The following is a 12,763-nucleotide window of genomic DNA, read 5'->3' as shown; positions in this document are numbered from 1 at the left end:
GATGGAGCAGCAACTCTACTTTGAGCTTCTCCTGATTGGATGAACTCAACTCAGCGCAACGTAGAAATACACACGAGAAAGAACGTGAACATAAATGCCACCTGGCTAATATATCTATCTCTATATATAGTAGATCATAGTATATATAATGTAAAAATAATTAACAAAAAAAAAAAAGAAGAAAACTTGAAAACATAAAATTAACTAAAAATACAACAAAAAATAGATATATGAATAAATATATAGTATTTAATATTCAACATGTATATATTTCTTAATGGCAGAAATGTAGTAGCGTTTAAATGCTCTGTATATAATTAACGCTGTGAATTGGCCTCTACTATGGATTAAAAAAAGAACATCTTATAGTTAAAATACAAATATAAATCTGAAGTGAGTGCGAGGTCGCTCGTTGGCGGCCTGGCCATGGCTCGTGTAACCTGAAGGCAGACGAAAAATAACCCTTTCACTTTCACTCGCCCGCAAATATTAATGTGTCCTCGGGCAAAGCACACACACGCACGCACGCACACGCGCACACACACACACACACACACACACACGCGCACACACACACACGCGCACACACACGCACACACACACACACACGCACACACACACACACACACACACACACACGCACACACACACACACACACACACACACACACACACACACACACAACCCTGAACTCATTAAAATAAGTAGAACTCATAGAAGTGATGTCACCAAACATGGCCACTCTGAGATCAGTGCACACGCTTTCTACACGACAACAAAATGACTCCAAGGTCGTTTGAAATGAACATTAAAAGAAGAAATAGGTTTAAAATTGTAGCCTACGATAACCAACACCAATCGTACGAACTTCAGATGAATACTCAAAGAAAGGTACAATCTTGGTTAACCAGGAAATACAATCACTCAGAATACAAAGATTACTGTGTACAGACGTCATGTGCTTTCGTTGAAGTCAACGGGTTCGTCGTACACTCGTTGAGACATTTATTAGTCTGATTATTGAATGAACGTAAACAATGAACAGCCGTAGATTGATGACCGTAAGGCTGGCACCTCCCACCAAAGCTAGAAAACTGTTAGGGATTCCGATTTTCTCTGATCAAGGAAAATGTACCGAAAATGCTAAATTTATAGTTAGTATGAATATGTCAAATTTTGCTCATAATCTCGTTTAAAACTTTGGTGTTACTTCAGGAAGTTTAATGGCCAGTAAAGTCGTGCAAAAAGGAATAGACCGAGAAGTCCCTACGCGATGTTCAGTGTGATTCCCCACACGCCTCTAAGGACATCATCTGCTGTCCAGGAATTTGCGAAAAGTTGTAGGAAAGATTAGCAACACCGTTACTGACTCGTTGTTCTTCACTTTTGGACCAGTTGGACCAAGACAAACCTGAAACATCGCAGACAGTGACGTAGCAGTGGAAGCTGAACATGGAATGGGTTGTTTTTCAAAAACGTTTGCGCTTTGATCCTTCCTCACAAAAAAAAATGGTTGGTTATAATATCATGTTCGTATGTATCATGTCTTCTTTTCAACAGGTGTAGGTGGTTATTAAACGTGAAAAACATCTAGTTAGCAGGTTAGGAGATCTGTCTTTCTTCACATTGTGAAATTCTTCGTAAGAAGAATCAAACAATCTCGGCCTCTAGGGGGCGCACAGCAGGAGAACTGTTTATAAAGACAAATGTGGATCTGGATTTCCAGAACATTAGGGTTCACATCGTTTCAGAGCGTGAAGTGGTCTTTGTCATTTAGGTCGTGTTTCATCTGGACTCTTGAAGGCATTTCTTCTCCGAAACTCCAGGGTCGGAGCTGGAAAGCCCTCGTTTTAAAGTCGGTATCATGTTTAGGCGCTGGTTGAGGACTCTTCGTGGTGATGATTTTATTTTTGTTGTGGCAGTGAGAAACTTCATGTTGGAATATAACGACTACGTGAACATTTAATCCAGACGTTTGAATCAGGCAGTAGACGGTGGACTTCTGATGGAGAAGTCGAGGGTTTAAGTTTCGTTTAAGATTCCACTCCAAGGCAAGACGATATGCCCATTACTTGTCTATACTTGTTTAGGTTCTTCATCCTTCACCCCTACCTTGTATCTCCTTCTTTGTAAGGTTTGGAGTTGTGATTATTGACCTTACGTGCCAGACTCTCACACAAGAGTTAAAAGTGGTTACTGTTTTAAGGCGCTGGTTTGAATCCTTCTGACGATGGCTAGCGGCGTTTAGGACTTGTTTTGATGATGGTTTTCTTTCTTGTGGCAGTGAGAATATTAAACTAGGTAGAGATTTATTCCATGGCTCAGGCAGTGGGGGGGTCTTCAAAATCGAGACGTTAAAGGCTCGATTTCAAGGCTGTTCTGGTCTTTGTGACGACGTGGTTAAGACACTGGGGGATTAGGGGCGTGTTTGGCAGCTCTGGTACTATTGGCCGTTTGTGGTGATGAGTTTCTTCAGGTCTGAGAATCAAACGGTTCTCGGGTCTTCCTCCTCCTCTTCTTCTCGTCCTCTGTCACAGCATTTAAACGGGCGTGGTCTTCCTATTCAGGGTGTCCGAGTTGCTGTCTCTGTCCCTTTTGGCCGTCAGTCGGTCCAGCGTCCCCATGTTGCCACGGTCCCTCTCCATGGTGGCGGTGGACATCGGGGCGGACGTGGCTGGGGCGGCAGCGGATGTTGATGTGTTAAGTGGAGCTGCCGTCTGGGCGGCGGCCGCCGCTGCCAGGTTCGATTTGGAGCGTGACGGTAGCGTCCCGCTGCTGATGGGAGCGGTTACGCCTCCTCCGTCACTCCCACTCGACTCCTTTGGGAAGTAGTTGTGTAGCTGGTAGAGCGTGGCGCGGTCCACCGTGCCGTACAGTGGCAGCGCGCCTCCTCCCAGGCTGCCCAGCTTGGAGTCCCTGGACAGCGTGTACATGGAGATGTCACCGCCCCCTCCGCTGCTGCCGCTGCCGGTGTGGTGAGGGTTGGGCAGGGTGGCCACGGAGAACGGTGGGGCAGACGGCGGCAGACTGAAGGTCTTGGAAGCTCCGATAGGTGAGGTCTCCTGTGAGTGCTGCGGGTCAGTGGAGCGAGAGCTGGAGCGGGAGCGCCGGCGGAATCGGTAGCTGGGCAGACGCAGCATGGCGTGCGTGGTGCTTTTAAAGAGGTCGGTGCGGGAGCGGCAGCGCAGCTCCTTGTTCTTCTCAATGTAGATGTTGACGGCGAGGACGCCGACCATCTCGGCCAGGATGAAGGATAACCCGCCAAAGTAGAAGGACCAGCCGTACGAGTAGTGCCACTTCTTGTCTTCGTCCTTCTTTGGGGAAATGTCACTCAGAGCCGCCGAGATGTAGACGATCACTCCGATGATGTTACTGAGGCCTGAGGAGACACAGAACAACCGATTTAGCTTTTAGCACGAGACACTTCCTTGAGGGGTTTGCGGTATCTCAGGAGAACACTTACGTTCTTTTTCATCACTTTTTCTTGCCATATTTTTGCTAAGGTTAGGGTTATGGTTCCAATTTCTGACACTTCTACATCACATTTTAATGCCTTTTCTGCACATTTATTCCACTTTCAGACATGTTCAGCACTTATAAATCCTTTCCACCATTTTTCCACCTAATGTCACGTACGTTGACCCATTATTGTCACTTTTGACCTCCTTTCACCATATTTCATGATTAATTTTGGTCAATTTAACCACATTCATCATTTTTCATGTCCATTATTTGCCAGTTTAAACTAATTGCTCCAATATTGACACTTTGAACCCTTTTTCACCACTCTAATTTGCAACTTTTAATCAATTTCTGTGGTTTTTAAAATTCTATTTCACCATCTTTTCCACTATTTTTGGTCACTTTGAAGCCATTTTATTTCTGATTTAAAAAAGGATTTCTATCTTTAAGATTTTTCTGTCATTTTGTGTATTTTTGATGTTGTTTTTTGTGTAATTCAGAGCATTTTTGTGGGATTGTTTGTCAGAAATTGCAGGAAACATGTTGTTCTTTCTCCTGCGGGCCCCAGTGAATACTCTGAAGGGCCGTGTTTGGCCCCTGGGCCTTTACTTTGACACATGTAACCATGTGATTACATGTGTTACATGAGGAGAGGATGACCTTCACAGGTGGAACGAGTTCTGCTGCAGAATCTGAATATGACGTGAGAACGTACAGAAACAGTGTGAAGGCTCCCAAGGCTCAGCCGGTGAGTCGGTTCACAGAGTGAGGTTAACGTTTGTGCAAATGTCTCTAACGCTGCTCTTTTCTTTCCCTATACCACATTCACCATTTGTCATGACCATTATTTGCCAGTTTAAACTAATTGTTCCAATATTTTAACTTGGTTTTTATCCACTCTAATTTACAACTTTTAACCAGTTTCTGTAGTTTTTAAAATCCCATTTCATCACCTTTTCCACCATTTTTGGTCACTTTGAACCATTTTATTATTGATTAAAACCAGGATTTCCATCTTTAAGATGACTAAGATAATAATAATAAACGTTCCTGGATAACAGTGGATATTATTCAGATGAATAAATAAATGTGGTTATCACAGATTCATAGAACAATGGACCATCATTTTACTGACTTTATGGATGGACCCCAAAAATGAGGTTTTACGTTAATTTCATCAAGTGAATGTGTGATCCATTGCTTTAGTCTTACCTGCAGCCACAAAGAGGATCCCTCCACCCAGGATGATGTTCCTCTTGCTCTTGTAGAATCCACTGGAAGCAACGCACACGCCCCCGAGCAGCAGCAGGATGGCGCTGAGGATAGGGAAGATGCTGGAGGCTCTCACCACACCTACACACACACACACACACACACACACACACACACACACACACACACACACACACACACACACACACACACACACACACACACACACACACACACACACACACGCACACACGCACACACGCACACGCACACACAGACACACCAAAGTTAACACTTATACACTGAGGAGAACATGGAACAACTCTCACACTTCATTCTGCTCAGGTCTAACAACAGCAACGAGTGTTAGTGTTAATGTTAGTGTTAATGTCAGTGTTAGTGAGACGTGTTGGAGGTGACACTATGGCTTGGAACGGGAAACATTCATGTTAGCATTATAATAATGACCAGTCAGAGCATTAGCACAGAAAACAACAAAAGAACTGTGTTTCTGTGGGTTTTTTTGGGTATTTTTGTTGCCATCAGTGTGTTTTTGGAGTCATTTTGTATATTTTCCCATCATTTTGTGTGTTCTTGTTGCTGTTTTGTGTAATTTTGTCGTCAATTTGTATTTTTCTGCAATTGTGTGTATTTCTTTCTGTCTTTTTGAAATAATAATAATGTGTTTTTGGAGCAATTTCATGTGTTGTTGTTCTTTTGTGTATTTGTGTGGTAAATTTGTGTAATTGTGTGTCATTTTGTGTATTATTTATGTAGTTTGGTATTTGTGTTTTTGTCATTTTGTAAATTTTGGTGATTTTTTTCTTGTTTTGTGTGTCTGTATGTAAGTTTCACTGTCATTGTGTGTGTTTCTGTAACTGTTTACTGATGCTGTACTAGCGTGTTTGCACGTGTGTCTGCTGTGGCTCTGGCCGTGTGTGTGTGTGTAGGTGTGTTTCCTCTTCAGATCACTTCATGGATTACTGATGAGGAGCTCATCACACAGATATGAGACCTTTGTGACGCTCGTCAGACAAACTCTTCACAACCACCAGCAGCTGTAATAAAGTAAGAGCCTCTCAGAGCTGGAGTGGAGTCGCTGTGTTTGGGTTTTTACAAACACACCAAGGCTTTAAAAAGGTTTAGACAAAGAGTCAGATCATTCCTGAATAGAAAACAGTAGAAATGGGACACTAACATATGACCAAAGGCGGAGCTTGAGACTGTTGCCGGGGGTGGGGGGGGCAAAAAAATATATAAACCGTCTCCAGATTTGTGCCAACCACAACATGTGTAACATAAGCAATAATGCAAAAACCATTAATAACGTCATTGATGATGTTGACTGCATCGTTTAATTCATGATAAAATCTTTCTGCTTCCTTTTTGCTGCAGCACCATAACATGAACTGCTGTAAACCAAAATTCAGCTTGAGATGTTCAGCACCTCCTGTAACTATATATATATATATATATATATGAAGGTCCTATATTATGCCATTTTTCACCCATCTCCATTTGTTCTAAGAATCCCAAAAACATAGTATTTGAGATTTATTTTCCAAAACTCGCCTGTTTTCTGGAGTTTTAGCCTCTGAAAAGTCACTTTCTGAGAAGGGGCCGTCATGAATATTAATGAGTGGGCGTGTCTATAGATGCTGATTTCCCTGCTTGTCTCACTCTGTTACCAGGGAGATCAGTGATCACCAAAGCAAATTTTCTTTTTGCTATCCACACAATGTTGTTATTGTTTTCAGCCAAAAAACTGCACATTACAGTAAAACACATGAATATTTAACAGGCTATTGTTATTGTGAGTCTGTCTCTGCGTTTCAGGGTGTGTGTTTATCACAGCAGCAGCAGCGGTGGAGTCATTCAGCTGCTTTAAACACGCACTGGCTGCTAAGTCACCTTCTCCTCTCTCTCTGATCTCTATTAACTACAGAACTAGTCTATTTAAGGTGATTATCATTGGTTTTGTCAAACCGCTGCAACGCATTGTGTCACAAACACGTCAGATCAAGTCAAAGGCCATACAAGGCCATATAACAGTTACTAAAAATGGAACGACTCAGCACATAGCACCCCTTTTTGCAGTTAGATATACTTACATTTGGTCTTTACACCGGCAGCAGGCACTTCCTGGAGGGGGCGGTTCAGACTTTAGTGATGTCACTGAAGTTTCTCTGCTTGTTTTTCAGAAGAGGGCGGAGCAGCAGCTCAGAGAGCAGGATTAGTGAGTATTTCTTAAAGATACATAAAGGAAGCCCAATAATACTTTGGGGATGTTTTTGATAAAGAATTAACATTTTTGTAACAAGATTAAAAGCTCAAAAATGTTGATTTAGCATTATATAGGACCTTTAAAGAATGAGAGAGTAAAGTTGCTCAATTTAAGCAGTGTTATTATTTATGATGTTCTACATGAAATATCATAAAACACTGAATACATGTGCTTTAATATATGACATACACTTTAACATGGAGGATAGACTTTATGTCAGTTGTAATTTAGACACAGATAGGAGAGAATAAAAGGATTACAGCATTAAAAGTCACTGACAAGGTAACTCCGCCTTCGTTGAATGATTTGTTGAATTTGTTGGGATTTGTCGAATTTGTTGGGATTGGGGGGAGTAGATTGGAACAACATCGCTCAATCCACCGTTTTATATCCAAACAAACGCGCACCGATTGCGGTGTTTGTTCGTTCTCTGTTCCAGTCGCTTGTTTTCTCGGTGCATCATTACAAACAACAGACTAATGAGTCTACGGAGCACCCGCGGTGTCCGCCATGTTGGAAACAAAGCTCTGAGCTGCTACGGGAAGCAGGAGGGTCACATGTCCTCGGCTGCTGGTCCTTTAAAACTTTTACTTGGTTTTATTTTGTGAACTTTTGAAATTTTTTATCACCATTTTTTTATTTCCTAGTCGCTGTGTTTTTGGTTCTCAAAATATTTGTATATTATGTATTTTGAATGAACGTGTGTTTTATTATTAGGGGGCCAAGCCCAGGACCCCCAGGAACCCCAGGACCCCCAGGACCAGCGGTGCTGGGAAATTTATTGTTTTTGTTCTGGTTTTTATTTTTCTGGTGCTGCAGGCTAAACGCAGTGCGATTTGGAGGGTGGGTCCAGACCCCTCAGCTTACCTCAGCCGCAAAAACTCACATATGTCCACCAGCAGGTGGCGCTATAATCAAGGTCATCACGTTTTGGTCTATAACTCCCACAACGTGTGTCACACATTCAAAAACCTCATATCTACAGATTCCCTGAACAGCACTGACTCACCTGGGCTAGGCCACGCCCATTTCCGCCTATAATTGTGTGGCGCAAAATCGAGAAAACTGGAAAACTCACTTTTTTTTAACTCCTCCTTGGGGTTTTGTCCGATCAGTGAGAAACTTGGCACGTCTTCAGTTGAACCTGATCTAAAGTTGAGTAAAGAATTTTGTTCGGTAAAAATATGCTCAAATTATTAACAAGTGAACTTTTCTAGCTAGCTATAAAAATGCGAACTGTTGCATATCTCGGTCAAAATAAATGCTAACAACACCAAATCTGAGATCCTTGGTTGTCGTGTGACTGTGGGGGTATGAGCAAAATTTGAACATTTTAGGCCACTAGGGGGCACTGCAAATATGGGATATTTATATCTCTTAAAAGGCCATCCCAGCCTGTGATTGGCTGATCTGGTCTGATCTGTGAAGATAAGCAGGTCTGGTCCTGGTCAGTAGATGATGGAGACCACTGAGGGGGACAGTCAGTGCTGTGGTATCTGTCATTGTGTCCTTGGGCAAGGCATTTCACCCATATTGTCTAGTATGAATGTAGTGTGTGAGTGAGTGTTGGTGGTGGTGGGAGGGGCCTATGGTTCACTATGGCAGCCTTGCTTCCATCAGTCTGCCTCAGGGCATCTGTGGCTACAACAGTAGCTTACCACCACTAAGTGTGGAGTGAAAGAATAATGTCTTAATTTTGTAACGTTACTTTGAAAGTCTATGATAAAGCTCTATATGAAATGCATTATTATTATTATTATTATTATTATTATTATTATTATTATTATTATTATTAATAAAACCTGGGGGCTGGAAGGCTCGGCCTCCTTTCATAACTGTTTGCAGTTCTAGTTATTATTATTATTATGATTGATTATTATTATGATTATGATTATTATTATTCATGGAAAAGAACTCACGATGACACAGAACCAACAAGGAGAAAACAAGTGAAACCAGTGGAGGAACATTCACTGGTTTAGTTTATATAACGTGTGAATGTTTCTGTGGAGCTGAAAATAGTCACACACACGCACACGCACACGCACACGCACTGTGTATGCATTGATGTCTGCCCACCAACCCTCTGTCAGTCACTGTGTGTTTATTATCTAATGTGTGTGTGTGTGTGTGTGTGTGTGTGTGTGTTTGCGTGCGTGTGTGTGTACCTGTTTTCATCACATATGGGGACATTTTTTTTATCACAACAGGGACACAAACATGTGATTGTATCTGATCTGAGGGTCACATGACCAACATACATTAGAATAAACGACCAATCAGAGATTAACAGGAAACAGTTTGTGTTTGTTCGTCTCTACATATTTGTCATGATTTTGTTTATTTCAATGACTTTTTGGAAGCTTTTGGAGCCATTTTGTGTGTTTTTTTTCATTTTGTGTTGATTGATGAGTCTTTATATTTGTATTTTTGTTGTCATTTTATGTGTTTTTGCTTTTTTTGTTTAGGAGTCGCATTTATATTTGTTTTCATTTAATGTTTTGTGTTTTTTTTAAAACTGTGTTTGTCATTGTGTGAATGTAATCTACAGAGTTGAAAATGTGTGTGTGTGCGTGTGCGTGTGTGTGTGTCACTCACGCAACAGATACTCAGCAGCATCCTGGTCGTAATCTGCATCGTCAGGGAAATGATTGATCTGAGAACAAACGCCACGCTTTAAACCTGGAGGAGGAGGAAGAGGAAGTAGAGGAGGAAGTGGAAGAGGAAGAAGAGGAGATAAAAGAAGAGGAAGAGGAGGAAGTGGAGGAAGAGGTCAGACCTTATATTTCTACATTTGAATGAACTTTACTGTTTAATGTCCTGTTGTGATCACATGTTAATCAAGTTAAAAGTGAAATTATCTAAATTTAATCTCAGGTTATTGTGAGTTAATCTGTAATTGATCTAAAGTTCAGTGAGTAATAAATAAAGGACTTCTGATTCTGAACTTAAACGTGAGTTTATGTTGCGTTTAATGTGAGTTAATCAGTATTTAAGGGACTTTTAACCATGTGATGAAACGCTCGTTAATTTTGTGTAAATTTTTATACAAAATTCAAAATTACGTTTATATTTATTGTAAAAAATTGTGGTGGCGCCTTCCAGGCAGAAGATCCTCCACTGGCTGGAATGTGTGAGATGTTTGTGATGAACATTATGAGATAGTTGGTATTTAGATGTTATAGTTGGTATTTAGATGTTATAGTTGGTATTTAGATGTTAGTTGGTATTTAGATATTAGTTGTTATTTAGATGTTATAGTTGTTATTTAGATGTTATAGTTGGTATTTAGATGTTAGTTGGTATTTAGATGTTATAGTTGTATTTAGATGTTATAGTTGGTATTTACATGTTATAGTTGGTGTTTAGATGTTAGTTGGTATTTAGATATTAGTTGGTATTTAGATGTTATAGTTGTTATTTAGATGTTATAGTTGTTATTTAGATGTTATAGTTGATATTTAGATGTTATAGTTGTTATTTAGATTTTATAGTTGTTATTTAGATGTTATAGTTAGTACCTTCCAAGCAGCAGATCCTCCAAAGGCCTGAGTGCGTTAGCGCTCCAGGGTCCTTCTTATCTTTGTTGCTGTTGGACTCATCCTGGGAGGAGTTAGCGGTGCTGTTGCAGATGAAGGCGCGTGCGTAGAGCCAGTAGTCAGTACCGATAGCCACGGTCATCAGGGCGAAGGCAGCGAATGCTCCCATGGTGGTGAGCAGCACCTGAATGCCTCGCTCACACCACACCAGGGCTGGGCGCGGCAGGAAGCTAACGTCTGTTAGCATAACAGAGAACATCAAAGCAGGACGCTAACTTCTGTTAGCATAGACGACATCAAAACAGGAAGCTAAGAACTGTTAGCATAACAGAGCATATCAAAGCAGGAAGCTAATGTCTGTTAGCATCGACAAAATCAGAGCAGGAAGCTAACATCTGTTAGTATAGACAATGTCAAAGTCAACTTTCATTCTCCACATGTGGCCCTCAGCCTAACTATGTGTGGCCCCCAAAATAAATGCACAAAATGACAGAAAATACACAAAAAAAAATTACTCAAAATATACAAAATATTCACAGAATTACAGATAAACACAGAAAAATACAGAAAAGTACACCACAAACAATAGGAAAAATATACAAAAGACAAAAAAAATGGACAATAAAAATACACAAAATTACAAAAAAGTACACTAAACTATACTAAATGACAACAAAATATACAGTAAATGAGAAAAACACACAAAATGACAATAAAAATACAAAAAATACACAAAATTACAGAAATGTTCTCAAAACTTTATAAATGACAACAAAAATAAACAGAATGACTCCAAAAAATAACATACACATAACTACAGAAAAATATATCAATTGATGATGAAAATAAACAAAATAACAGAAATATATACAAAAATGACATTTTGTACAAGATGTTAGTGACATCATCTTCCTTCTGATTGTTCTAAAAACCTAAATTCTTTAATTCCTGACAAAAGTGTGAGAAGCCTTTTTGTCGTGTTTCCTGGATATGGACACACACACGCACGCACGCACGCACGCACGCACACACGCACACACACACACACACACACACACGATGCTAAAATCAGACGTGACTCAAACATTAAAGCAAACAGATTTTTTTTCAGTTTTCAAATGCAAGCGTTTCACAAAATAATATGGAAACATCTGGATGTGGGAGAACGCTTGGTTTCCATGGTAATCATCCTTTCCCTGCTTCTTTCTATGTGTATATGTAGATAAAAGAGTGTGTCCATCTGAGCACATGCAAATGTGTGTGTTTATTACCTGAGGGCATGTTTCTCTCCTTCACGTCCATCACCTCTCACTGTTCTTCTTCTTCTTCTTCTCTCTTCTCCTCCATCCACCGTCGATCCTTTCTTCTCCGACACCTTCCTCTCACCTCACCGCTGTCTCTTCTTCACCACTGTGTGTGTGTGTGTGTGTGTGTAGCCCACCTCTCTCTCTAAATTGCCATGGCAGTCATCCTCGACGGGAGGCGGAGAAGAAGAAGAAGCAGAGGATGAGGATGGAGGGATGGAGAAGAAGAGCTGAGCTGAGTGGGTGGAGGAGGAGATCCGATTAGTGAACACCAGCGTCTCCATCCACAAGTGTGTGTGCGTGTGTGTGGTGTGTGTGCATCGTCAGAGTGGAGACCCACAGCCTGAGAAAGCAGCACTGCGTTACCATGGCAACAGTGCATTCCTAAGTCCACTCTCTGTGTGTGTGTGTGTGTGTGTGTGTGTGTGTGTGTGTGTGTGTGTGTGTGTGTGTGTGTGTGTGTGTGTGTAAGGGTTTGGGGAAAGAAAAGAGCAGCGTTAGAGACATTTGCACAAACGTTAACCTCACTCTGTGAACCGACGCACCGGCTGAGCCTTGGGAGCCTTCACACTGTTTCTGTACGTTCTGACGTCACAATCAGATTCTGCAGCAGAACTTGTTCCACCTGTGAAGGTCATCCTCTCCTCATGGGTTAGTGTTAACACATGTAATCACATGGTTACATGTGTCAAAGTAAAGGCCCAGGGGCCAAACACGGCCCTTCAGAGTATTCACTGGGGCCCGCAGTTTCCTTTCTGACAAACAATCCCACAAAAATGAGAGAAAAATACACAAAATGAGAGAAAAATATTAAATCCTTGTTATAATCACAAACAAAATGAGTTCAAAGTGACCAAAAATTATGGAAAAGGTGGTGAAATGGCATTTTTAAAATCCACAGAAATTGATTAAAAGTTGCAGATTAGAGTAGTGAAAAAGGGTTCAAAGTGTCAATATTGGA

At 41.0% G+C, this 12,763-nt stretch overlaps 1 protein-coding gene across 2 annotated transcripts; it reads right to left on the bottom strand.

Annotated features, from left to right (window-relative positions):
- Positions 1 to 274: 274 nt before the first annotated feature.
- On the bottom strand, positions 275 to 12,522 carry LOC114460946 (voltage-dependent calcium channel gamma-4 subunit-like). 2 transcript variants are annotated; one of them, XM_028442839.1, is made up of 6 exons: positions 12,348 to 12,522; positions 11,770 to 12,199; positions 10,481 to 10,735; positions 9,558 to 9,641; positions 4,676 to 4,816; positions 275 to 3,380 (listed from the first exon to the last, which is right to left on the bottom strand). In XM_028442839.1, the coding sequence occupies exons 2-6, from the start codon at positions 11,798 to 11,800 to the stop codon at positions 2,542 to 2,544; spliced, it is 1,350 nt and encodes a 449-aa protein (XP_028298640.1). In that variant the 5' UTR covers positions 11,801 to 12,199; positions 12,348 to 12,522; the 3' UTR covers positions 275 to 2,541. The 2 variants fall into 2 exon arrangements, with proteins under 2 accessions (XP_028298640.1, XP_028298641.1); XM_028442840.1 differs by having other exon boundaries at positions 11,770 to 12,522.
- Between the last annotated feature and the right edge of the window lie 241 nt (positions 12,523 to 12,763).

This window comes from Gouania willdenowi, unplaced genomic scaffold (genome assembly GCF_900634775.1).
Source record: "Gouania willdenowi unplaced genomic scaffold, fGouWil2.1 scaffold_85_arrow_ctg1, whole genome shotgun sequence".
In the NCBI taxonomy this organism is placed as follows: Eukaryota; Metazoa; Chordata; class Actinopteri; order Blenniiformes; family Gobiesocidae; genus Gouania; species Gouania willdenowi.
This window is presented reverse-complemented; position numbering and strand designations above follow the sequence as displayed.

Excerpts from the sequence above, each read along its gene's own strand:
- LOC114460946 (XM_028442840.1), bottom strand. The coding sequence starts at position 11,800 with ATGGACGTGAAGGAGAGAAACATGCCCTCAG. Across the intron at positions 9,642-10,480 it reads GAGGATCTGCTGCTTGGAAG|GTTTAAAGCGTGGCGTTTGT; the intron begins GTACTAACTATA and ends CTCCTCCTCCAG. Across the intron at positions 4,817-9,557 it reads TGCTGCTGAGTATCTGTTGC|GTGTGGTGAGAGCCTCCAGC; the intron begins GTGAGTGACACA and ends GTGTGTGTGTAG.